At 46.6% G+C, this 26,919-nt stretch overlaps 1 protein-coding gene and 1 long non-coding RNA gene across 2 annotated transcripts; one reads left to right on the top strand and one right to left on the bottom strand.

Moving 5' to 3' along the window:
- Positions 1 to 9,820: 9,820 nt before the first annotated feature.
- Positions 9,821 to 15,313, top strand: LOC125689241 (uncharacterized). Its single transcript, XR_007375131.1, has 3 exons — positions 9,821 to 10,116; positions 10,279 to 10,725; positions 15,204 to 15,313. It is a non-coding gene; the product is annotated as an uncharacterized LOC125689241 (long non-coding RNA).
- Positions 13,012 to 20,860, bottom strand: ZBTB2 (zinc finger and BTB domain containing 2). Its single transcript, XM_048936168.1, has 3 exons — positions 20,737 to 20,860; positions 17,823 to 18,007; positions 13,012 to 16,067 (listed from the first exon to the last, which is right to left on the bottom strand). Exons 2-3 carry the CDS (start codon positions 17,993 to 17,995, stop codon positions 14,705 to 14,707), a joined length of 1,536 nt encoding a protein of 511 aa, XP_048792125.1. The 5' UTR covers positions 17,996 to 18,007; positions 20,737 to 20,860; the 3' UTR covers positions 13,012 to 14,704.
- Between the last annotated feature and the right edge of the window lie 6,059 nt (positions 20,861 to 26,919).

Raw genomic sequence — 26,919 nt, 5'->3', positions numbered from 1 at the left:
GTATCTGGACAACTAATTATGGTCTGTTAAGGTCTATTAAGTGTAAAGTTCAGCGGAGCTCCGTTCTTCCCCTCACTGCTCTTTTCTTGTGTAATGGAGACATTGGAACTGGCTAATGGGTCTCATACTCTGGGTAAAGGACACAGACCAACGTTTGGGAGGCCACATGTGAATTTTAAGTAAGTTAGACTGAAATATTAATGATTCTCCAGTTTAGAAGAGCTTAAAATAGACTGTCAGATAAGGAGCGCTGAGGTTTGCCTGTCTTAATGTTTCAGTGAGAAATCACTGATGCTACTTGATTCTGTTGTGAGTCCAAAATGTAACCGAATCGTGGGAACAGAGAGTTGAAGAAAGAAGACAGCCTTATTTGTAGGCAGAAGGAAATGCAGTAGAGGGAGTAGCAGCGATCACGGTTTTTGCCTCTAGCTTGGGAAGGAGGTGCTCCGTGCTGGAGGAGGGACACTTGAAAAGTAACTACCCTACCAGACTGCCTGTCAGGAATTTGGTAGCTTACATGGGTGGAAGGGAATACTATGTTAATTCATGTAAGAAAATCCACCGAGGGATTTCAAATATGCAGAAACCACACCTAAGGCAGGAAATCCCAAAACTGAGGCCGGGAAAACAAACATAAATATACAGGGAAGTACCACATATGCTTGTCCCACGCTTACACCTTGCTTCAAGTACCCACTTACAGCCACTGTTTAAGGCAGGATTTAACAACACAGCAGTATTTTATAGTGTGCTATTATGGTGCTCTCACCTGCTGGAGTCCTTTGGTACCAATGTATGCCTGAATTTAGTGTAAAGGTGGGAGGGAATGGGTTGTTCTTCCAATTTTATGCTGTTGGATTGAGGTTGGCTGGCATGTTTCTCCTCCCATCCTTTCCTCTGTTTTCTAGGTTTATTAAACAATTTTTACTCAGGGAAAGCTAGAACTTGGAAGAGCACAGATCATGGCATCTGCTCCTCCCATACCCAGAGAAGCTGGCAATGTAACATTTCTGCATCCAGCAGGAGCCCTCTTTGACCCTGCACACTCTCCAAGACCACCATGTCAGGGAAATAGAGGACTCTAATGCTCAGACAGAGCTGAAAGAGAACAAGCTCTTTCGTGGCTGTGTGATTCAGGGTGACTAAGATACAGTGTGCAATATACATGGTATACAAGTAAACACAAGTTATTCAACAGAGCTCAGGGGACAAGGTATTTTATGCCAGCTGTTTTCAAGAAACATTACACTCCCTCTATAGTAACACCACTGACACCAGGAGCACCTGTCTCCTCCATTGCCTTGGATCCCTGGTGCCATGGGTGCTGACAGTAACATCCTCTGTCATGCAGAGATTTGGAACCCCCAGTTCACACTTCTCCATTTGTTAGCTACACCTAATTAAACCAAGTGTTGAGAAGAATCCAAGAAGAAAGGTGTGAGTTCCTTTCATTTACTTTTAACCAGATCTGTGGGCATCTGTTGGGTTGTGGAATTAGAGGCAGCTCCTAATCATCATAAACATACACATACACAGAAATGGAGGGAATCAGAGAAATAACAATAGGTGGGGAACCTTGGTAACTTAATTGGTGGTAACCTAATTGTTGAAAACCTAATTACAGCACGCTAAATTGGCTGTTTCCTGAGGCCATTCAAGGATGTGAGACCTATCAGGATGAGTCAGCAGGGAAACTCCCCAGAAAACTTTGCCCATTAAAAGGGCTGGCTGCCTTCAGGGTACAGGGCTCTGGATGGAAGGGGATCAGCAAGAATGTTCTGGGATTGTGTAGGAACTGATTATGAGGTTTTTGAAGAGGAGTGTGGCAACGTGTTATGGATTGTTAGGGGGTGTGTAGTGGAATGACTGTTAATAGAGGAAGAAATTAATCAGGGTGGATTTGATTGGGACCATTGTAGGAAGGAGTATAGACATAGAAAGCTGGTTGAAGACATAGAAGGCTGACATAGAAGGTCAGCAACTTGTCTGACTGAGCTTTGCTTGATCACCACAGCTGATCCTTGTTCTGTTTAAATCTGATTTCTGACCACCTTCAGTGCGCCTGGCTCTCTGTTTCACAGTTGTAGGTGTGTCAGCAGCTGGGAGCTCTAGGGGTTTCTGTGTGCTGGTGCTAGGATAGGGGCCCAGGGTGCTGCTGGACAGACTGGGGCTCTGGTGCCAACAGTGGGTGTGATTTGTATGGAGTGGGGCTGTATTGCACCAGCGGGGGGGAGGAGTAGGATCAGGCCACCTGGGCTGTTCATCTGAGTGCATGCAGGTGGGTGCTGGCTGGTAAAGACAGCAGTTCACACTATCTGTGTTAACTTCTGTGCCTGGACATCTCCGTACTTCTAAGAGTGCATATGCCTACCCCCACTAGCAGGATGTACTCAGGCTGTGTCCTCTGTGGCTGTGGTGTGGCGGTCCATCTGTTGCAGGGATGGACAGTACTGAGGCCCAGAGATGCTGCCCTCGACCTTATGCTTCTCCTGTGTAGGTGGAACTGAGCACACAGGGAAGTGCCAGGGTTTTCCCTCTCCAAAACTTCTCTGACTCCTGGCCGTTGGCTCGTGGCTCCCTCCCGGCAGCACAGCCGGCAGACGGGGGGGACACAACTCAAGGCTCTCCCCCTTCCATCCTCTCTTCACCCAAGGCCGGGTGTCCTGTCACTCCTGGGCGCTCCAGGGGTTGCTCGCTTTGCTTCATGCAGCCCGCCAACACCTTCTGCCTCTTCCTACAGGAGAACGGCACCACCTAGCGCTGCCTGCCTGCTGCAGCTCGCGGGGGTCCGCGCTGCCCAGAGCACGGTTCGTGCCGATAGCAGCAGGGCTGGGACAGAGAACCATGGACACAACCTAGGGCTGCTCTCTGCATAGGTACCTCCTCAGCAGGTTCTGATCACAGCCTCTGAAGTGAGCCCACCAGCAGTCGGGCTGCTGAGACTCCTGTGCTCCTGGGCTGTCACAGAAGTGGCGAAGGAAGGCTGAGAGCTGTCCCCCTTCAGCTGGCGGCTGTTCCGCTCATAAGCACGTGAGTGGTTTTGTGAGTTAATGAGCGAGCGAATTAATGAAGCAACAACTTGGGGAATTAACAATCTGGACCAGCCTATTGAAAGGAGATTGAGCCCTTGCTAACAAGCTCATGATACATGGAGTGTGTTGCTCAGTGAATTTGAGAGGCACAAATGAGCTGTGGTATTTTGTCGGTGTCAGAATCTGGATCTCTGAAATGTCCTCCTGGTGGGGATGAGCTGCTTTGTCATACTTGCTGGGGCAATAGGTTATGAGTAAGCATGTGTTTGTTGTGGTAGCAAGTGAAAAGCTGAGCAGTAAAAATTAGTGGAAGACCAATTGGCAAAAAGAGGGACTGTGAAACCTTAAGTGAGTTTTGTCTTGCCTAGAGGGCCACTGCATCGATGCTGATGAAACCTGGCATGAGTTTGGCAGATGGTGGCCTTCCCCTCTTCAAAGAGGAAGAGAGGTGCTAATTGCTGGCTACTAGGCAGGAGTTGAAGAGAGAGACTGTATGAGTGAAAGAGGAAAACAGAAGGAGTACTTGGGAAGTGGCGTGTGTATGCAAAATAGTTTGTTCCAAAACTTCAACCTTAGCTAACTGTAGAAGGGTGCAGGAGGAGATTGCTGGAAGCCACACTAGTGGACCCAGTTCAAGTCAGTTTTGTCCTGTGTAATGGGGATATTTAGGATCTATTGCACCCTGAACCCCTCCCCTGAGGGAAGACTAGCAGCGATGGAGCTCTCTCCCCCTAACTCTGCACCAGTAATACAGACAGGACAACAGAGCACTCCTGTGGGCATATAAAACCTACTTCCCTCTATAACAACTACTAGATGCCACCCTTTCTGCCTTGGTGCTGTGTAAGTCAGCTTGCAAACTATCTTATGGAAAGTCCCTGGTTTAGTAGAATCTGAGAAAGCAGATCTCATCATCTCATGAGCCAGACAACCCTCCCTCCAGAGGAAGAGCTAAAGAGCAGTTGATTGTGAGCAGGGACATCTCAATCTCCTAGTAAAGGGAGCAGAGGGAGCACTGAAATCATTAGCCTTAGCCAGGCTTAGGTGTTAACACTTTCCAATATCATAAATGACAAAAAAAAAAAAAAAAAAAAAAAAAAAAAAAAAAAAAAAAAAAAAAAAAAGGAGAGAGAGAGAAGGATATTAGCTAAAGTATTGGAAAAGAGCTGCCCTGTCCCTCTATGAAAAAGGGAAAAATAAAATGGGGAAATAGAGGAGCACCCACATCACTACTAATGTGGATACGATAATTGTGTTTAGATAGGTAGGGAGTTCTCTCTGAGACAATTAATTTGGCTGACACCTACTGTTTCACATAAATAGACTGAGTTTTCCTCATTAACCCTCCATGACAGTCCTCTGGGATCTCTATCCAGGGTGACAGTGACACTATAACTTAAGAAAGCAGTGAGCAAGCCAGAGGTGTGAGCTCGGGGATCTCACATCAGTCTGCATTGGCAGTGAGCCACGAATATGCAGACAAGTGCTGGGACTTGATGCAGTGGCAATGTGAGCAGCTGCTCCTTGCACTGTGAGGATTCAAGTTGTAATGTGATGATCATGGTTAACGATCACTACTTTGCAACAATCCCTATTGACACACAAGCCCAAACGTAGCTGGTTGACAAGGACAATTATGAAAGACTGCCTCCCTTCACAAAGCAATTTTTTCCATCAGAGGTAGCATTGGGAATGTCACCACTCACTCACTGGCTAGTCTGTTTTATTCTTAGGTTTCCACAGAATCTTAGGTGTGGATTTGTTGAAGGGATGGTCATGGGTCACTCATAGAGAAAGTAGTAAACAGGGACAACTCCACTGCTTGTCTCACACTGATGCCAACTGTCTTTATGGTAAATTGATGAAACAGCTGAAAGAAGAGAGTCTGATTGGTAAGTCTCATCCCCATAAAGCTCTCCTGTGTGGCCTGTATAGCACCCCAAGGGCAAATGGCAAATGACCTGCAGATCACTGGATGCATTCAATGCCAGGCTGGATGTGGCTCTGAGCAGCCAGTTCTAGTGGTTGGTGACCCTGCACATAGCAGGGACGCTGAGACTAGATGATCATTGTGGTCCATTTCAACCCAGGCCATTCTATGATTCTGATTCTATTGCAGAGCCCTGAGTGCTGCTGCCCAACTGCTCACCATGGCTGTTTCCAGCATAATTGGTATAGGCAATCTTTATTTAATGAACTTCACGAATGAATTTCAGCGGATGAAAACTATCGATATGGAAGTAGAAGAGGCAGACAGGAGAACTTTTGCTTTCATCTGGCAAGGGTTCCGGCGTTCTATTTACTCGTTTCTCACGAGGCATATCACAGCCCCACCACTTTTCACGCTGCTTCGGCCGAAGAGCTGGAAACATTAATATAACCACCAGAGGTCACTGTGGGGCAACGCATCAGAGGTACCTTAAAAGACGGCCGCTTGGCAGCTGCGAGCACTTGTCGTAACGCTCCTGCGGTTCGGTAAAACTGAAAAAAAAGCCCAACAAAGCTAAACAGCCGAACATCCAGTGAGGAATGAATCTTCTGGGGAGACAGAGTGACGGGTGGGAGAAGAACAGTCCCTGCTGAGGTACAACCCAATGGCTACATGTGCTTCTGAATAAGAGGAGCTATGTGCTGTGCTGGGGACTTTGTGATCTCGGAGAGTATCTGTTCTAGGAATTATTATAATAGGTTGGCCATTCTATAATTTACTATAGAAAACAAGAGCCTGAATCCTGTAGCAGCACTAGGGGGAATCAATGAGTGATAGAAGCATGTGGTTCCCTGCTGCAGCATACAGTGGTGTCTATCTTCCCTCCTCTAGGGAGGCTTGCACTTTGCTCAGCCTGGGATGTTATGAAGAGATTGCTCAGGCTTCTCTGACCCTTGGTCTATTACTCTGTACAGTACATATGTCCTGTATATGTATGTTTGTGAGGGAGCCTCTACTGGAAATACAACATCCTGGCTGGAACTGGGAACAGAGCTGTGGCAGCCTTGCGTTCGTCAGACAACTGGCTTCCGCACCATGAACCTGACAATTTGGGCTGCAGGATGGCAGAACCCACAGAGCACAAAATATGATCAGGTAGAGGCAGCTGCCTTTGAGTCAGTGCAGCACAAGTCTGCAGGAGAAAGCTCACACGCCAGCAACAGACCGGAGCTTCTGAAAGGTATGCAGGTGGATCATCCATATATATGAAGGGAGGTTGTAGTGAGCTGGGGGTTGGCCTCTTCGCTCATGTAACTGGTGATAGGACTAGAGGGAACGGCTTCAACCTACGCCAGGGGAGATTTAGGCTGGATGTTAGAAAATACTACTTTTCTGAAAGAGTGGTCAGGCACTGGAATGGGCTGCCCAGGGAGGTGGTGGAGTCACCAACCCTGGAACTGTTCAAGGAACATTTGGATTTTGTGCTGAGGAATAGGTGTAGTGAGAACTATTGGTGATAGGTGGATGGTTGGACTGGATGATCTTGTAGGTCTTATCCAACCTTGGTGTTTCTGTGATTCTGTGATTTCTCACAAGGAAGAAATACTAAATGAAGAACCAGAGCTGCAGCAGTCAAGAATAGTGAAACACGCTGCCTTTACAGTCTGCAGCAAGTTATGCAACTCTAGAAAATAAACCAAGACACATGTTGTTGATTTCTGAAGTGCCAAAAGAACAAAGTCAGAACTGGTCTCTGAATATATCATCCTGATGGCATTTCAATGAAAATGCAAATTTAGGAATTAGGGATTAGGAACAAATAATTTCAGAAAATAGACACAGACTCAGAAGAATTAAAGGAAAGAAGTTGGGCAGATGATGTATATTGTAGACCAATACACAGATCAGCAATCACACAGAGAGAGAAAGAAGAATATTACTTCTTCCACTACTTGTCAGTGGAAGACGAGAAAACAAACATGGGACGATGATATTTGCCAAGAAGGTAGGTCTTGTGATAGTCCACACAGTCAGAACTCAGTGGCTCTGGAGGCCTTGAATGTAAGCAGCTTTTTAAGAAGTAATAGCTGTCTCCTTCCAGAGTGATATTTGGGTCCCTAAAACTCATATCCCCCACTGTTATTTTTAAGTGAAATGGAGATTAGAGCCAGTACTGCTAATCAGTTTAATCAGGCCATAGATTTCTATTTCTTCTTCTTACTGAATCTTATTGTCACTTCATTTCTTTCGTGTAACACTACCCTTTGCTTTAACAATCCTTCCCTTTATCTTGGCCTCCAGCCTGTAGTTTAAAATAGTTATTCTGGGAGGTAAAATATGTAATTTCCAGTGTTCTCAGCTATAGAAAATGCTTGCCTTGCAAGGATGTATGGGATTTGATATATAAATACACCTCCCCTCTAGCAAAACTTACTAGAGACCCAAAAGGGCATGAATGTTGCTTTCCATCATAGAGCGCCTAATTCCCAAAGCTCTTTGCACTTCAATAAAATCTGATTTGGAAAAAGATGACAAGTGTAGTATCTCCCTGGGCTATTTACTGCACTTGCTTAAATCAGAAGACCTTCCTAATCTCTGTCTCTGAGAAATGCTTGGGAAAACAAGATGTTCTTACAAGAGCAAGTTATTAACAAAGCCTTTTCATGTTAGATGTGCTAAGTATCTATGTAGCATTTGAGAGAGGCTGGTCTTGGAGAACAACTGGCAAGGCTGTGGCAGAGCCAGAAGCTTTATCTACAAGGTTTAAATCAGGGGGGCTAACATCTGCTCTTTTGAAGACTTCACCTTTTTTGCCACTGTCACTAAAAAGATGCCTTTAATGCCGATTTTAGCTGTGTGCTCCATGCTAAGGCACTACTGCTTCAGGATGTGGCAGATCTCTTCGACCACTTCATTATGAAAGAAAAGACAGAGAAACCTTCACTTTAGTGCTGCAATGCTTGAAATACTTGTTTGGTGTCATTCCAGCTGAACAGGCTGTATCCTGTGCCTGCACTCCCCACCACAGTTGTTATACAGACTTTCTGCAGCCTTCCCCTTCCTTCAACAGCTCCTATGCAGCCTCATGCTGGTTAGAAGCTTTGGCTGTTTCCCTTTCTGTCCTAACTCTACACCTTGGTTGCAAGTTGAGCCTCATTCAAAATGCCCAGCCCTGGCTCGAGGTTCAGACCGTGGCCCCTCATTCACTTTTAGATGACTTTTTCCAGATTGCAGTTTTTCTGCATCAGAATTTCAATCTAAGCTAGCACTGAGCTTGTGGCCTGTTGGACAGGTCTAGGGTGGCTGGCTGCAGCACAAGCCTTTGCCACAAATGTCCCTGTCAGCTGAAGAGAAGCAGTGTCATTCCTGGACCTAAGCCTCTCTTCAGCAGGTGTTCAGCTTGCTCTGGTTACTCCCTAGAGCTTTTGTGAGTTTGAGTAGCTGGAGCAACTCACTTGTGTAATCTTAGCACGTTTCCTCTTGCAGGCTGACACCAAGAAACGCTCCCTGTTTATCCCACTGGACATTGAAGAATAATTTTGCCATTCAGCTGGTAAGTTTTAAAGACAAACTGAGGAACTGCCTTCTTATAAACTGCTTGCAAGCTGGTACTTCTGCAAAACTGCATGCTTTGTTTCAGTCAGAGAAATCCATAGCCCTCAATGCTGTCCCAGTGACAGCTTAATGCCTAGAGTGTCACCCCTGCAAATAACCCCTCTCCTTTATGTTGAGTAGCTGAGATGTCAATATTAAGAGCTGGTGGTATTGTAACCCTATTTCTTGGTCCTCAGAGCCACATTTGATTGTGTTCCTTGGCAGCAATAGGAAATAAATGCACTCATTTCTCATTTCGGTGTCACCACTGAGGTATAGCACTGCAAGTAAGTTACATGCCAGAGCAAATAAAGCCACTTGGCAGCAGCAGCTGCACTTGTTTTCTCTCACCATGCAAAACCTTAGCTGGTGTAAGCACTCCAGAGGAGACCAGACTCACAGTACTCCAGTCATCCCGCTCTCATTCTGGAATATCAGGAGCAAAGTGATTCCGGTGATACTGCAACAATGAGTGACTTCCTCATGCGTTTTAACCCTTTCACATCAGGAATTTGTGCTGAGACACAAATACAGGTCTTGAGAACTTCTACTTTCTGTCAGACGAGTTCCTTTTGGGGCAGAAAGTGACTCTTTTAGGAAGCCCTCTAGCAGCAGGATCCACCTCATAGTTCCTGAAGCACCGAGCAATACAAACATCATCTCTGACTTGTATGTCTTCCTGCGGGCATCCTGGACCTTCTGGTACAGCTGGTGTCCAGCTGTGGGGGTGAGGAGAAGCAGCAGCCTTCAGAGAAGAGAGTGACACATCCACCTTATAGCATTATCACAGAAACTTCTGAAACACCAAACACTTAGAAATGCAAACCACCCTGCTGTTATTTCTATGCCCTATGTGTTTCCGCCATCTTTTTAGAGGAAACAGTGACCAGAAAACAAGCCAAGCATTCGAAGAAAACCAAAAGCAAAGAACAACCACTGCCACGCTTAAACAAAACAAAAACCCACACGAAAAGAAAAACACCAAAACCAAACCACCCTAAACAGGACGGGAGGCGTCCTCAGAGGTACGGTGGCAGTTTTACAGTTTAGCTGACTGCTTCCTAAGCGGCTTAGCCCTCGGGACTGCCCCGCTGTTGCTGTTTTGGCACGCTGTTTCGGCGCTGCAATGCGCGCCGGTGAAGGGCAGCCCCGCTCTCCGTCGCTTCCGATGCTGTGGCCAGTCGGTCGGCTCAGATCAGCCGTAAGGTAAGCAGACCTCCAGGCGGAACGGCCGGGCAGGTTTCCCAAGCGGAAGGCCACAGGGCTGGCGGCTCACGCAAGCGCCGGCTGCGAGAGACGGAACCGGGCGGCAGCTGCTACCGGCCGCCCCGCCCCGCGTCCTTCCCGCGTTGCCTGGAGATGGCGGCTGCGGCCGCCATGGAGCTGCCCGGCTTCCGGCCAACCGCCCCGAGGGCGGTACGGCTTGAGAGGAGCCCGCGCTGAAGGACGAGTTCCTCTCACCGAGGTGACCTCTGCCCGTCGCGTATACGCGACGCTGTTATGGAATTTGGTGCTAACGTTCCAGAAAGCAATTTCCGAACGTGAAGACAGCAGCCTAATGTAAAATGATCACTGTTTAAATTTCTCAGTATTTTTGACACCGTTGTTTTCTAACAATTCTCTCCCTGCCGAACAAGAATAATTTTAGCAGACAAGTGACAAAAGAGATATTTGGTACAAATTTGACAAGTTTTTTTTTTTTTTTTTTTTTTTCTTTAATAGAGAGCTGTGGTCTTCACATTCAGAAGAAATACTCATCCTCCAAGCGAAGGTGCTTGGTGCTTCAGAAGTCAAGGCAGAAGAATCATTATACAACATGCCAGGGAAATTCACTTTCATGTTACTCCTTTGGAAGCTTCATCCCCTGCTGCTTGTTCATTGCAGCTTGCTCGCTTGTTTTCAGCAGCACACCAGCTTATAAAGCCAAAGAGGAGGCAGTCACCACTTCCTACCTCTGCAGCGGAAATGCCAAATCACAGCCTGAAGCAGTGATTGAGCACCTGGTGAGAAGGCAGGGCCAACCTGGGGGAGCTCAGGTACATGCAGTGGACCTGAATGACTAGAAGGGGTGGAGCCAGGATTCACCCCTTCCCAGTCCTTATTTAAGGATTGGCATTGAAAGCAAGGGTATCTTGCTGGAAATTCCCACCTGCTTGAGGCTTTCCAAAGGTAAGTAAATTTTCTTCCTTCATTTCTGTCCCTGCTGCTGCATTTGGGCTTGTTCTCATTTGCTGTGGCCCAAGGTCTTTGCCACCTTGCTGTTATTCCTGTGTTTTCTGCCACGTTATAGCATTACACCTTCTTCACTCTAGTTATTGCTAGCAGTAACACTGGCTTCAGTGATACTCCTCTCTGTTCATCTCTGCCCTTGCTCAATCTGGGAGTTTCAATCTGAAGGCTTCTGTAGAGTTAAAATAGGGAATAGAAATAACAGAGAAATAGTACTATTTTTTTTTCTTTTTTTTTCTTTTTATTAATTATTGTTCAATGGAATGGGTTTGAGCTAAATTAAAATACAGACTGGGGGCTGCTGAACAGCTCAACAAAAAATGGTGTGGCCATCTCTACGCTCCCTATGCAACCAGGGGGCTGAGCTCAACCACTGGGTTTTGCGTAAGAGCTCACCTGAATCTTTTAAAGGACCACTTGGTGATGTAGTAGCTAGTAACAACAACTTATGCAGCTGTGGTCATTTTTTAATGGAACCTGTGGCTATCCCCTAAAATACTGCTACATCAGAATGCTGAGCATATTCTGAATACTCTCTGTTCCTGAGAGTATTTCAGACTGAGAGGAAAATAAAAATAAATAAAAACAACTCCCCCCCAACCCATATTTAAAGAAATTACATTAGTAGATGAAGATCCTGAAAGTTTTCAAATGGGTAATGTTACATGCTGTAAGATTTTTACCTGAAAATGCTTTTATATGTTGATTGTAAAATGAACTGATTTTGGATCTATTACTCTAATACAAGACATAACAAACTCAATACTACAGAATCATAGGATGGCCTGGGTTGATAAAGACCACAAAGGTCATCTAGTTTCAACATCCCTGCTATGCACAGGGTCAGCAACCACCAGTCCAGGCTGCCCAGAGCCACATCCAGCCTGGCCTTGAATGCCTCCAGGGATGGGGCATCCACAGCCTCCTAGGGCAACCTGTGCCAGTGCATCACCACCCTCTGTGTGGAAAAACTTCCTCGTAATATCTAACCTAAAACATTATTGTCTCAGTTTAAAACCATTCCCTTTTGTCCTTTCATTATCCATCATTGTAAACAGTCCCTCCTGTTTATATGCTCCCTTGAAGTATTGGAAGGCCACAGTGAGGTCTCAGAATCACAGAGTGGCCTGGGTTAGAAGGGACCTCAAGGATCATGAATCTTCAACCCCACTGCCACAGGCAGAGCCACCAACTTCCACATGTAATACTAGACCATTCAATCCCATCAAACCTGGCCTTGAACACCTCCAGGGACAGGGCATCCACAACATCTCTGGGCAGCCTGTTCCAGCACCTCACTACACTCTGTAAAGAACTTCCTCCTGATATCCAACCTAAATCTTCCATCCTTTAACTTAAAGCTGTTTCTTCTTGTCCTGCTGTTATCTACCCTCTCATCTTTGTGACTCCCCTCTGGACCCTCTCCAGCAGCTCTTTCTTGTATTGGTGGCTCCAGACCTGGATGCGGTACTCCAGATGGGAGCCCAAGATACCATTTGCTTTCTGAGCTGCAAGAGCACACTGCTGGCTTGTGTTAAGTTTTAATCCGGCAGTACTCCCAGGTCCCTCTCTGCAGGGCTGCTCTCAAGAACTGCTCCTTCCAACCTGTATATATGTGTGGGATTCCTCCGGCCTGAGTGCAAAACCTTGCACTTTGCAGTGTTGAACCTCATTAGATTCACCCGGGCCCACCTTTCCAGTCTGTTGAAGGTCTCATCAAAGCCTTCTCTTTTCCAAGCTAAACAATCCCATTTCCCTCAACCTTTCCTCATAGGAGGGGTGCTCCAGCCCTCTGATCATCTTAGTGGCCTTCCTCTGGATCCACTCTAAGAGCTCCACATCCTTCCTGTAGTGGGTGTCCCAGGCCTGAAAGCAGTACTCCAGATGGGGCCTCACAAGAGCAGAGTAGAGGGGGACAATCACCTCCCTCTCCCTGCTGGCCACCCCTTTTTTAACACAGCCCAGAACACAGTTGGCTTTCCAGCCTGCAAACACACTTATAACAAACTCTGCACTAATTGTCACATTATACTAATGAACTCAAAAAACAAGTATGTAATGCTATATCCACTGTTTTAAGCCATTAGTAAGTTATTTGTTTGTATGTATGAGGGAGGCTTTATTCTAAATGCAGAATACATTGCTTGGCTTTTATACTCATTTAGTAAGAGTTATTTCAGGAAGATAAAACCCAACAGCCTTTCACCTGCAACTCAATAAATCACATTCAATTTAATTCAGTTTTTATTCAATGAAATGATGTATAAAAACTTACAAATCTGAGAACTTAACTATACACAAAATGATATTCAGTTTAAATGTATACACAGAGAAGAGCTGTGGTTTGTGACTTGCCCTCTCCCACCCCTCCCCCCAAAGCACAGTGCCTCCATTTACTATGGGGCACTTTGTTCTGTCCGTTTCAACCTTCTGCTGGCCCAGAATTTGCTAGGTGGACTCCGTTGCTGCTGTCAGTTTTGTTTCTTTTACGCTACCAGCAAAACATCTGGGCATTTCATATAAAATAATAAGAATCAACAACTTGATTTTTAACACAAAGACGCAGTGCTACCATCATCAGTAACTAAAATTACATAATTCATCCTTTCAGTTTTTGCAGACTTTGTCTCGGCTTTGAAAATAACGGGACTCTCAAAGAGCAGAATTTGCCAGTCAACACTACGGGTTTGCTTTAAAACAACCATGATTCCCCCCATTGCTAGAACATCTCTGTAACCACTTTTTCTTCTTCTTACCTCATGCAATCATACCAAACGAAACCATGGACTTTCCTTGCCTGAGTAAGGCAGTGAAGTTTTTCTCTCTCATCGGAAATGACTCAAAACTATACCTAACAACACATGCATGTGCTGCAATGATGAGGGTACAGTGCCCACCAGGATGTCACTTCTCTGGTTTCCTTTGTATCTTGGGTGACGACACCTATCCAACAGCTTCTGTTCTACAGGCCAATAAAAATGCACACAGCTCAGTACATCTCCCATTTGATTTAAAACCTGTGCAATGACTACTTTAGTCAAACAACTAAAATACTTTCCAGGCTGAACTGGAGAACAGATGGCCAGTTGCTTAAAAAGGACGTGTGCATTTATTTACCTGTACCAAATATACACACAAACACTTTCCATATATATATAAATCTTTATACATATACAATAGTTTATATATATATATATAAAGATTGCCATCACATTATTATTACAGTTACTTAAGTCAAAATCTGACTAAGTAACTACTTTGCCTGTATCAATCATGCTATTTGAAACAGATACCCAAAGGCATACTAGAAGGAAAACATAAGGCTGAGAGAAACTCAGTACTCTCAGCTCTTTTTAACCCAACTGACAACTTTTTGCATTCAGTTCAATGAGGAAAAATTCTGAGGCTTTTAAAGTTATAATCTTAATCGACTTGCATGTGGAGTTCTGAAAAGCATGGTGTTTAAATAGCCAGATCTTCTCAAAACATCTTTTACCAGGGAAACTAATATAGATATATATGTATATATATATGCCTTGCTTACCAAGCCGGTACTCTGTTTCTCATTACAGTCATCATTGTATCTAAATACACTTTCAAGTGATCTAAATTTCATTTAAAATCTATTAAATTTGGCTTAACTAATACTATCAATATAGTTAGCTGGATTATTTTTCACGTGTTCCTTTGTATTAAAATCAATTATGTTGTGGTTTGATGCAAGAGCTTTTTGTTTTGGTGGGAGAGGCAAAGTCCAATTTCCTAATGTGCCAGTACAGTTCTGGTTGCTGAAGACAAAGGGTGGGAAGGTTGGTGCAAGAGATGGCAGGGGTAAGTGAGGAAAGAGGCAGAGGGAAGAAAAAATTGATTTAATAAAAATGAGTAAAGAAACTTTAAAAAATTGATATAGATTTCACATTCAGTCTAACAACACTGCTTCCTGCTCCTTTTTGATGGAGGCTAACACTGCATTATCAGTCTCTGGGGCTTCCGTGTCCCCACCACCTAGCAGAATGGAGCGATCTTCTTCTAGTGTGAAGACAGAGTTTTGATTTTGGCACGAATGTTTGACTACTTCATTGGGAGTTGAAAATGTTTTGTCACACAAGTTACATTTGTAGGGTTTGTTGGTCTGTACTAGCATGTTGTCCATTTGACTGCCTTCCTCAAAAGTACAGAGCTCCAGAGTCTGTTTGTCCACCATCGTGTACGTGTCCATGCTCTGGTTTAGGCACACGTGTCTGGCAGCCTGGTTAGCCCTACAAAAGCTTTTGTCGCAAGTGCTGCACTTGAAGGGTTTGCCAGTGTGTATGTACATGTGCTCCCTCCAGTGGCTTTTCTGAATAAATTTACGACCGCAGATGGAACATTCGTATTTCCGTCTTTTTACTTCCCTCTCTTGATCTGCCTGCTCCAAGTTGTCTATGTCTGCAATATCCGAGGGGGGAGGTGTCTCCGACTGCTGCTGCCCATCGATTATTGGAGAGTCCGAGATCTGCTGCAGCTCGCTGTCACTAATCATCCCAGCTTCAGGCACTTCCATAGCATCCTTTTCAGCTGTGTTGTTACAGAGCGACAAAGAAACATTACTTTCTCCCTGCTGGCTAGACGTGAAGGGAACTCCCGTGTGGATCTGCAAGTGTTCGCGCAAGCTGCTTCGTAAATTGAACCGGCGACCACAGAGGTGGCAGGCATAATACTTTGGGAAGCTTCCATTCCTTTTCATAATGCTCGGCTTGACGTGTGCTATCGTGAGTGAAGCAGGCTGTTCATCTGAAGAAGATGCTTCCATGTTGGCTTCCTCTCCTGCAGGTGAATTATTACCAGCAGCAGATACCAATTCTGGAGATAAAGATGATGGCAATTGGTCGGAAGTGGCCATATTTGTCCTGCTCACTTGTGGCAGAGTTGTAGGTAACTGTGAGAGTTGCGAGCCTTCTGAAACTGGTTCTTGGGTCATCCGGGAAGTCTGTGGCCTTGGTTCTCGCCCGAGTTTGTCAGCTGCTGATGTAACCTTAGCGGGATGTCTGATCTGGTGATCTGCAATCTGAATGCCATATAATGAAGATGCTAATGGAAAAACTTGATCCGGGTGAGAAAAAGTTCCCTGACTTGCAAGGCTGGCCTCCTGAATTAGTGGATATGCATGCAGAAACTTTATTCCCTGCTCTAGTCGAACTGGGTCAATGAGCTGTGGTGCCATCTTCCCAGTGTACATCAAATGCAAGAGATAACTGAAGATATCTGGCTGTATGTCGGTTGCTTTCAAACGGACACATTCACTGGAAAGTGAAACAAAATGATCAATAACAGATAAATGCTTTCAATCAGATTTAAGTTATTCAAACATTGGTAAAAATCAGAACTGTGTACTTAAATTCAAAAGACAAACTCTGTAATAAATGAGGAGAAATGCTTGGCCATTTGCAAGATGACTTTTTTCCCTCAGCAAACTAACTGCCTAGAAAGATTGTCCCACTGCAAACTGCACCCTTCTCAATGGCTGCTATGTGACAGATCTGTTGACACATACTGATATATTTCATAAATTGCAAAGACATTTTTCCTCTATTTTGTGCTTAAATACATCTGCAGCCAAATTAAAATCTCCCAGCACTGTGTCTGAATTCAAGGTCTCAGTTCTTAGCCCTGAAAACACCCAAAATTCATTTGACACATGCCCGTTTGGTTTCTGTGTCTTAACTAGTGCTTATAGTCACAGTTGTGGAAATGTGTGTTAACACCTTCCCTAAGCTGTGTGAGGATCCAGAATGATGCAGGACAGGGTGTGAATTTCTTGATGGTTGGAAGCGAGAGATGTAGCCTGAGCACATCTAATGTGCAAAGGCTAGACTCATTGTAAAACAACTGTAGTAGCTTCCCTGAACAGGGAGGAAGAAAAGGTAGCAGAAATCAGGAGTACACTTGGCAAAATGCATCAATCCCTTACAGCATTCAGCAAGTGAAACAGTCTGTGGTTGTGATGCCCTCTTCAGCCTAACAGAACTGAAACCAATGCCATCTTTCAAGTTAGAGCATGCCCTATGCATCAATCTTTAGTATACTCTGGACTGAAACGTCCATCAATCCTCCTGCTGGATCTCTGCATAGAAAGAAAGGCAAGGTTCACAAGACAAGAAAGAAAATCGGGAGCGTTTAGGTTAGGCTAACCAAGTTAACTTTGCTAACGGGAGAGCTTCTGGGATTCTAAATGATTTTCAGTTATCTGTAGCTTTTAGATTAAGCACATATTAAATAAAAGACAGATCCAGAAGCAGACATGACTGTGCACTGCAGTCTGAATGCTCTAACCACAGTAGGTGAGGAGGAAATCATAGCCAATTCTTCTCTTTCTTGAGGTGTGCCCTCTGCTTGAGCTCTCTAACCACTTTTGAACTCTGATACGTTACCCAAAAATAAACTGGCAGCACTGTCTTCCAGTGACTGTTGTATGCTCCTGATGGAGCCAAGTCTGCTACATCTGCCTGTCTCTGAAGTGCAATTTACTTCTGTCCTTGATGTTTACCTTTGGTAAGAATTCTTAGCCAGAGCTGAAAGTTTCGCTCCTTTAAACTTTTTGAGATAGTTCAAATAATTGGGAAAAACAAAAGTCCACACAAATCTTTAAAAAACAGTCTTACACTTTATTGTTATATAGTTCAGTTTTACTTGACAGATTAAAAAAAAACACATGAAAAATGCTACCCTTGTCTACACGTTCATTTCTTGAGATCTCATAGCAAATATTACTGACTTTATATAATGTTCTGAAAAGGTAAAAAATAGTGGCAATGCTGAGCAGATGAAGAAGAAAAGCACAACAGGGAAGACATGAGTCATTAGATGCTCTCTTCTGCACGTTATAGACTTTTTAAGGACAAAGAACATATATTGGGTTATTACTGTTAATAAATCACAGTTCAACTTTGAAACAGATTCTAGATTCATTATGTCGTATCAAGAAGCAAAAACAACACTGCAGGTTTCAAGCTAACCAAACAACTTTTTAACAGTCAGACTGGGCTTCCCATAGTTACCTGGTTTGGTGAACAAACAGCATCTTGAAGTAGTTGGAGAAAGAAGCAAGAACCGATTTATGTGCCTTGAAGTAGACATCACCAATAGCAACTGTGCAGTCACACAGGAAACCAAACTCTCTCTGAGCATTTAGCTGCTGCAGCAGAATAAGTCCATGGTTGGCCAAATCCATTTTTTTCACACTCTGAAAAGCAAAGGACTTTCATGTAAAACTTAACAGTAGATAGGCAGATGCAACAGAAGATGTCCTTTCACAGATACTTCTTCAAAAGTAACACTTCTTAACCTGAACAATGACATTGATGACACCTTGCAAACACTCAAGGATCTCTGTTTCACGACACACAGTGCAGCTCACAAAGGTGCAAGTGATTTGTCCAGGCTTGAACAGCAAAGCAGAGCCAGGAACAGAGGGTTCTGCAAAAGCATGAGGTAGGCTTTGATACAGAAAAACAGACAGCTGAAGGAGAGGAAGAACAACTAGTAAAAAACATCTGTTTTTAATGAGAACTAAGTATTTAGATACTGATTTGAACAATTTACTCATCTAATACCAGTCACCTGCAGGGATGGCAGTGACAAGAGCAGAACCCAACAAGAGCCAAGTCAGCTAACATTTTACTGGATTTTTCAGCCTCTCTAAATACCTTTAACCTAAACACTAGGTATCCATTTGGCTGAATGTGAACTCCACCATGAAATCATTGAGCTTTCCTGATAGTCATGGCCTCTCCTGGGAATTATCAGCTGCATACCTGATCCTTTCTAGGCTGACAAAATGAATTAATTCTGGGTATTGGCAAAGCCTCTGGATTATCAGAAAAAGAAGCATCAACTGTTTCACTTTTTGTCAATTATTTTGTCAACTGTTTATTTACTTATTGAGATCAGCTACAGCAGGGACATGATTTAGCGGAGGGCATACTGTTAGGGCAGTATGGTTAGGTTGTGGTCGGACTTGATGATCTTTAAGGTCTTTTCCAACCTGAGCAATTCTATAGTTCTGTATAAGGGCCTGAAGCTTGTCTGTCACAGCAGGAGAGCCGGGCGGTGAGAAAAACGGCTCCATCCTTGCTGGCTGCCTGGACTGGTTAGCGTTTGGATAATTCTGTTTGTACAAGAAATACACCGAGATCCCTTCCCTCCCTCCACAAGAGAACACTTGCTCTGTGAGCGGGAACACGACTCACGTTCACTGTTAGTTAATCCCACACCACATTCCACACAGGTAAACTTCATCACATTGAGGAAAACTTGCAGGACTTCTATTGTAGTTTTAAGTCGGGTTTTATTCTGTGTGTGCTACACTTTCAATTCTGATGCCCAGTGTGCTCAGAAAGGGAAACTTGACAAGCAGAGAAAACCATTGCTGGGGGAGCTCCAGGCAGAGAGGATCCTCTCCAGTTATTATCATCCCCAATTTGTTAGCTTATGGCTTCAACCTTATCCAAACAGCAGCCTGCAGTAGCTGAGAAGCTGCTGCCCTTCCTCAGAGCCGCAAATTAACTTTTCCTCAAAATGACACGGTGTCTGTACGAGAGCACGGCGCCGCGTTTTTGTGTATATTCAATGCTCGTTTAAATGCTTTGAAGTGAAAGGGCAAGAATTACACTCTCCGGAAACTGCACAGTGGAAGAGCGAGCACAGGGCCGGGCGGGACCCTGCGGCGGGGCGGCCCCGCAGCGCGGGGTAAGAGCGGAACCCAGAGGGCGGCGGGTGCAGCGCTGACAGGAAACAGCCGCCCGGCGCCCTCAAAGAGTACGGCGCTGCCCCGTTTCTCCTCAAACGCCTCAGAAAGGCGGCCCGTCTCCCGACGGACCTCAATGCTCCTTTCGCTTTGGAGGCCGAGCGTGCCGCTTTCGGTCACGGCGAGCAGTTCGTGGGCCCGCCAGGAGCCGGAGCCAACGCGGGGCCCGTCTGGGCTCTCGGCGGCGCCGCCCGGCCCCGTGAGCGCGGAGCCCGGTAGGAGCGGCCCCGCGCGCCGCCGCCCCTCGCGCCACAATGGGCACGCGCGCGGCCCGAGGACGGGGGAGGAGGGAGCGGGCGCGCGCGGCCCGGGCGCTCCCGCCGCCTGCCGGCGCCGTAGCGCGCGCCGCGGGGCGCCGCTCTCGGCGGGGGGGCGGGGCCGTCCGGCCGCCCTCTCCTCCCCTCCTCCCCCGGAGTCGCGCTCGGCCCCTGTGGCCCGGGTGGCGGCGCCCTCCCATTGGCCGCCGGGGCGGAAGGCCGGGCGGCCGCGCGCCGCTCTCACTGGCTGAGCCCCGCCCCTCCTCCCCTCTCCCTCTCGCCCCCCCCCCGCGCACGCCACGCGCGCACGGACGGACGGAGACGGCGCGAGACGCAGCGCGAGCGGAGCCGCCAGGGCGCGCGAGACGGGAACCGCCGCCGCCGGGGCCGCCCAGCCCTGCCGAGGAGAGACAGGCGGGGCCGCCCCTCCCGCCGCGCGCGCGGCTCCCTTCCCCCCTCCCCCGCCCTTCCCCGCGCCGGATGCCGCCGCAGGGGGGGGCCGCCCCGCGCCGGGCCCCAACCGGCCGAGCCCGGCGCGGCAACGGGACGCGCCGAGCCTTCTCCCGGTCCCGGCCCTCACCCCCTAGCCCCCTCCACGCGCGGCCTCCAAACCTATCCCCCCCCCCCCCTCTTCCCCCTTCCCGGTGCGGCCCATCCCCCCCGTGCCGTGCCCCGGATGGAGCCGCTCGGCCCGGCTCGGCCGCGGGGCTTCACCAGGCGGTCGAGCAGCGGCCCGTCGCCCCGCCGCCGCGCGACCGGGCCCTCGCACACAATGCAGGCCGGGCCCGACGGGCCGCGCCGCCCCCGCCCGCCCCTCCGCCTCGCCTCGTTGCGGGCCCGGCCGTCCCGGTGCGCGGAGCCGGGTACACGTGCGGGCGGTCCACGCGCGGCGCCGCGGGCGCTGCTCACCTGGGGGCGCGGGCCGCCGAGGCGCCTGGTGCCGCGCGCGCCGCCGCCGTCTCCGCGCCCAGCAGCAGCAGCAACAACGGAGTCAGCGCGGCGGCGGCGGCGGCGGCTTTTCCTGTCCGGTTACGTTAGGGTCACATGACCGAGAGCGGAGCACAGAGGCTGCAGCGAGGAGCCCCCGCCGGGGGGGAGGGGAGGCGGCGAGCGCTGTGGCGGCGGCGCCGGCGCCAGCAGCCGCCACCCACCCCCCCCTCCCCTCTCCGCTCCTCCCTTCCTCCCTCCGCCCGCGCCGCCGGGCACGGCCCCTCCGCTGGGGACTGCCGGTGCGCGGGGCTGTGGGGCCAGGTTCGCGGTCCCTTTAAAACTCCCGGGGGGAGCGCAGCGCGGAGGGAGGGGGGGCGGTGCGGCCCCCTTCCACCCCGCTCCGCTCGCCGCCGGGCGGGGGCGGCTCCGCGATGCGGCGCGGCCTCAACGGCCGCCTGAAGCGGCAGCCACAGGTGCGTCCCGCGGGGCCGCGGCCTTCTTTCCGCGCCTGGCGGCGGGCCGCGCCAAGGCCTCGTCGCCTTGACGCCCGCGATGCGCCGTGCTGCGCTGCGGAGCCTAGGCGGCAGCGGGCGGTGCTGAGGGCCGGGTCCCTGCGGGCCGCGGTGTGCGGCGGAGCCCTGCTCGGGGCCGGGTGCGGTGCTGGCGGGGCAGCGTGCTGCTTGGAAGCTCGTTGGGAGGCGTTTGGCCGGTATCGGAGCGTTAGTTTTGAATTATTTGTATTTCTTAGGGCGCTCGACCATTTCAGCGTAGTTATAGGCAGCGCACGTGAGGCACCTGTCTGACCTGCGGGTGCTGACTGTGGCTGGGCTGCTGAATTCATAGTCGTTGCATCCGATGTGCTGTGTGGAGGAAAAGCAAGCGATGGCAAATCTTTCAGGGCAGTGCCCTGACAGCAAGTGAGCTGAGGGCAGTGTGGGAGTGGGGTCTGCTCCACGTTGGTCCGCTCTGTAGTTCAACAGGGGGCTGCAGTCTGCCGGGGCTGCTTTCTGATCTTACAGGTTCTGAATTGATCATGGTTTGGAAGAGTTCTGAGTGTGACTGCTGTCTGTAGTGCAACTAACGAAAGGCTGGATAGCTATAGATGGAGTCTGCTTGCAGCAGGCAGCTCGTAGATGTATTAGCTTGTTTGTTGAGCAGTGCCTGAAAAGGAAACAATTAAGTCCTAAAAACAAATGGCAAAACTTAATTTTCTTGGAGCTGAAAGCTGTCAATGTTTGTTGCTGTTGTGGTGCTTTGAATATGGAAGCTGGACAGCACTGCATCTTCTCTGAACTTGCCTTGAGTATCCTTGCTGTGCAGCACCGCAAGAGATACATGTGTAGCAGCCCTCGTAGCAATGTGATAGAAGCTTATAGACTGTATTTAACCAGCAGAATGAAAGGCTTTTAGACTGCCTGGCAGATTTTTCCCCCTTCTCATGCATTTCACTTCTGCAAACGTAATGCAAAGTATAGAGAGTAGGTGGATGTTGGAACTTGTATGGCTTGGTAGTGGACAGAGTTTGTTCTCATAGAACATGGTGAGAGATGCAATTTTCATTTGAATTTGAAAGGGCTACTTGGGAAAATCAGTATGTTTCTGGCAGGTGCCTGTTGGATGGTTTTGCTTTGTGGCCTGCTTTTTCTCTTTTGTTGCACTTGGATAATTGTGTCAGCATTCCTGTGAGATTCTCCTCTGTGATTTCTCTGAAACTGGAGGAGTTACTGCTTATTATTGATAACTCCAGCTTTAAAGAATTTGGTTTGCTCTGCAGTTCTGTAATTCATCAATAACATGACTTGTTTGTTTATAAGTATTCTGCCAGATTCAGGCCCATTGGAATTGGTGGAAAGACTTCTGTGCTTTAGTACCACCTAACTTTAGATCTTCAATGCTGATTTACACCTGAGAGGCCACCAGCTGTCACTGGGGAGCCAAGCAGGAGTCAACTGTTGCTTTTTTTTTTTTTTTTTTTTTTTTTTTTTGACATTCAGCTCAAAACGTGAATCTAAAATTTTACTTGTGTCTGATCCTTTTTCTCTTCAAGTTGTATCATTGTTCTTTTGGATGTTGACTTTCTTCTCCAGTTTCTTGAGGTACTTTTTCAGGATTTATTTCCTAATCTTTCTCAGTTTTTGAAAGGAGGGTTCAAAATGCTTCAGATGTTGCTATGAACTTGAAAGCACTCTTGGTTGTGTTGCTGTTGATGATAGGATCAGTCTTCGGGTTTTTGGTTTCTTTGCTCTCTGTGTCCCCCGGATAAAGGCAGAATTTTGGCTAGTGGGACCGCATTTTGCATTGTAAATAAGCATAGCACTGATGTTTTCAGTGTTAATAAAATTACAAAGATATTTGTTAATACGAGCAGTAGGAGGAACATTATCCAGATGGACCCAAATCCTCTGTGATTTTGTGTTTTGTTTTTTGTAGAGTTAAGCTGAAATCTGGTATGGAGGAATAGATTTCTTGTTGTTCTGATCAATACCTTAGTAGACATTAGTCAGGTTCAAACTCAAGATTTTCAGTGAGTCTTGTAGTGTATTTTAAAAATAAAAGAGTAGAGTCTTCTGAAGAGCTGCTTGCTTATTCCTTTCTCCAGCAGTACTTTCTCCACTCCTGCAGAACAGTTTCTGGAATTGCTGAAGCTTCTGGGAGCTGGAAGTGCATGTCCCACTGCTGTGCACTGTTTCCATGGTTGTATGACTGTGGAGTAATGTTTATTATCAGTACTGTAAGTCCATTTTATTAGCACAGCTACTGCTTCAAACACTTCAACTTTTTTTTTTAATGTTAGTGGGTGTAGTGGGGAAATGCAAATGCAAGGCTTGAAGCAGTGATTGAGCACCTGTTGGGAAGGCAGGGCCAACCCTGGGTTGCTTAGGTGCATGCAGTGCACCTGAATGACCAGAAGGGGTGGAGCCAGGATCCACCCCTTCTCAGACCTCATTTAAGGGTTGGTAGTGCATGCAAGAGTATCTTCTCTGGAGATTCCTGCATACCTGATGACCTTACAGGCCGTCTGAAGATAAGCAATTTCTTCCTATTATTTCTGTGCCTACTGCTATTGCATATAACCAGATTTGCGCTCACTGTAGCTTAAGACCTTGCTGTACTGCTGTCTTGTTATGCTTTCTGTTGTGTTATAGTGGGAAGTGCAACAGCACCAGTAACTTGCTTAAGAAATATCATTCCTCTGATAGTGTCCGATCTTCTTATCCAGGAATATCTTCCTCGCTAGATTTTGTCATTCCCTCAGTCAAACCTTACTGGTGTATCTCTGCGTTGGGAGCACAAACCAAGAAGTGGTCCCAGGAGATGCCTTTGCACAGGGGTGCAGCAGCAGATGAGGAATGGCTCTGCATTTCTCTTGTCTTGGTTTCCCTGGCATAGGGACCTCCTGGTGGATGTGCTCATGATAGGTGAGTGGTCAACCCCTAAGCTGTCATGTTGAGAGCAAGTCTGGATTTTCTAGAGGCAAAAGAAAACTGTGTTGTGTAGGCTTTTTTTTTTTTTTTTTTGGTGTACATTGCATATGTGTAAAAAAGGAAGAAGTAGAATAGAGTAGCTGTTCTTCTGTAATCATGATGTTAGTTGGAACATGGAACATTTTGTGTTTACACCTAGTGAGCAAAGCTTTGTCTATAGCATCTGGGTAGCTGTAACTGACACCAGCAAAACAAACAATCTCCAAACAAAACCGAATAAAAAAACCCAAATATTTTTGCTAGTAGAACATCTGTCATCAAAGGAAATGGCTTAACTGCACATAGAAAAATGTTTTTGTTAGGGGTCTCATTTCCATCAGGAGTTGTAGCATCACTTAACTGATGCAGCTCCTGCAGTGCAGATTGCCCCTCTTTGTTCTGCCTTTGCCTTCATTCCAGTTTAGCCTGGTAGAGCCGCCTTGCCTGCTTTCAACTGGAAGAGCTGAAACGTGACTGCGTTCTTAGCTGGGAAGACGAGTGTAGTGGAGCAGGATGATAGTTACATGCATATATGTACTTGTATATTTTGCTTTCCTAGGGGGAAAAAAACTAAAACTGCAACTTCACAGAGTACATTTTTGAGGCTGAGGTGTTGGGTAGAAAATGACGCATCTGAGTGAACAGCATTTGGTACTTCGTTCACATCACCGTGTAGTGCTGCCTATGTGGTGACTTTAAACTTAGAGATACTTAATACTCAACTGTTGTAAAGGAATTGTGTTGGCCAGTCATCTTGTGACTTAAGCTTAGGAGGTTGTCAAAATGTATCTGGGGGACAGCAGTTAGCACAGTTTGGTATTCCTGTTTCACCTGTCCAGAAAATGTATTTTTTCTGTGTCTGGAGCTTGAAAACTTGGCCTAAATAGCAGTAATAAGGAGAACTGATGATACTAGATGTAGGCATCATGCCTTCAGCAACTTGAAGTAGACTTAAGGGAAAAAAGTCTCCTTTTTTTATTTGCTTACGAATCTGAAATGGGTTGGTCACTGTGCTGTGCGTGAGGAGAGGGATTGGTATTTTTTCTGGGTGAATTCAATTTTTGCTGTCATACACTGTGAAGGACTCCAAACTGCTGGAGTTGCATAGTTTTCTGAGTTTCTGAGACCCAGCCTCCTGGGTTTTAGGTGTAGTACAGAGTAGTGTGTTGTTAAGAAATTGTCATGGGGATCGGGAGAAATGGGCTGCCTTGTACTGTGAATAGCTATGGCACAATCATTTTTGAAGCTAACAGAGGTCTTTGCCTCCCTTCTCCCTGTAAAGAGTTATGATCTATTTTTTTTTTTTTTTTTTCCTTCTCAGCTGGTCTTATGTACTTCTCAAGTCACTTTCTTTTCCCCTTAGCTTAACTTTGCCTTAGCTCTCCTTCCTGCCATCTGAAGATAAGTATTTTGGGCAGCAGGTTTGGTTTTTAAATCCCTGCACATCATTTATTGTATCCATGTCCCTCAAGTTCTGTACGTCTTTTTAGTAGTTGTCAGGCCATCATCAAGCAGTCTGTGGATTAGGATGCTAAGACGCTTGATAGAGGCTTAATGCCATCCAAGGAAGAAAGGCTGTACCTCACAGGTCAGTAATTTCCAACCTAAAGTCTTTCCTTGTCTTTAGGGTCTAGGAAAGGTGACTGGTAAAAGCAAGAGGTACTTCTAAACCAATCTGCATATAAAGTGTCCAAAACTGGAAAAGATTTTTCACAAAGTTCTTTCTATCGAGATCACTCATCTGTTTTGTTCTCTGATAGGTACTTTAGAAGGCAACTTTGTGACTTAGCTATGAGTAAGACTCATTTAGGTGGACACATAGTATCTGATTCCTCTTTCCACTGTTGGGTCGAACTTCCTCCTGTTCTAGGGTTAGGTTAGAATGGAGAGAGGAGAGAGAATCTTTATTTCAGGTGGTAGAAGCTAGCAAGAATGTCATCCTTCTATAAGCTCTTATCTGCCATTAAGTTACCTTTGTGGGGATCTTACAGAGGTGGCATTTGCATCAACTTTTTTCATATGCAGAGCTGGTGTGCTGACAAAACAATTGACTGTGGCCAGGAGAGAGGTTCCCTTCAAAAACTCTGCTGGAAGTCAGGAGTCCTGACTGTTTGCTTTCAGCTTTCTTTGCTATTGTATAAATGGCTTGTCTTCTGACAACTCTTTCTAGTAGATCCACCCAAGAAAATAATTTTCTACTAGTTGTCCTTTGTGTCATCTGATAGAAGCTCTCAGCACCGTTGGGGTCTCTATAAATAATGGTCTAATTTGAATTACATTTGCCATTAAAAAGTTGCAATTCTAAGAGTTGTAGATGCACCAGGCTTGCTGTCTTTTCTCATATTCTGTATTTGTTACTATTGCACTCTTCCTTAGATGATCCTCATGGGCTAGAAGAGACCCACTTTGGGGTTTAACTGAACTGTGCTAATTGTAGTGAAGAAAGTTCTTTGCAGGTGAACTAGGAAGGTATATAGAGGATGAGACAAATGAGATGGTTATGTTTTCAGAGTCACAGTGGCTTTTTGCTTCTAGAAGTGGATTTAATCTTGTCTGTGCCACAGAACTGCCTGCTAATCAGGTCATGCAGTAAACTTGCACAGGACCTCTATCAGTTGCCCAGCTTGAAGCAGGGCTGAAGATTGCCAATGGGAGAAATATGCTAATTCTGCCCCATTCTGGGGGTTGCTGTACTAGC

Source organism: Lagopus muta, chromosome 2 (assembly GCF_023343835.1).
Source record: "Lagopus muta isolate bLagMut1 chromosome 2, bLagMut1 primary, whole genome shotgun sequence".
Taxonomy (NCBI): Eukaryota; Metazoa; Chordata; class Aves; order Galliformes; family Phasianidae; genus Lagopus; species Lagopus muta.
This window is presented reverse-complemented; position numbering and strand designations above follow the sequence as displayed.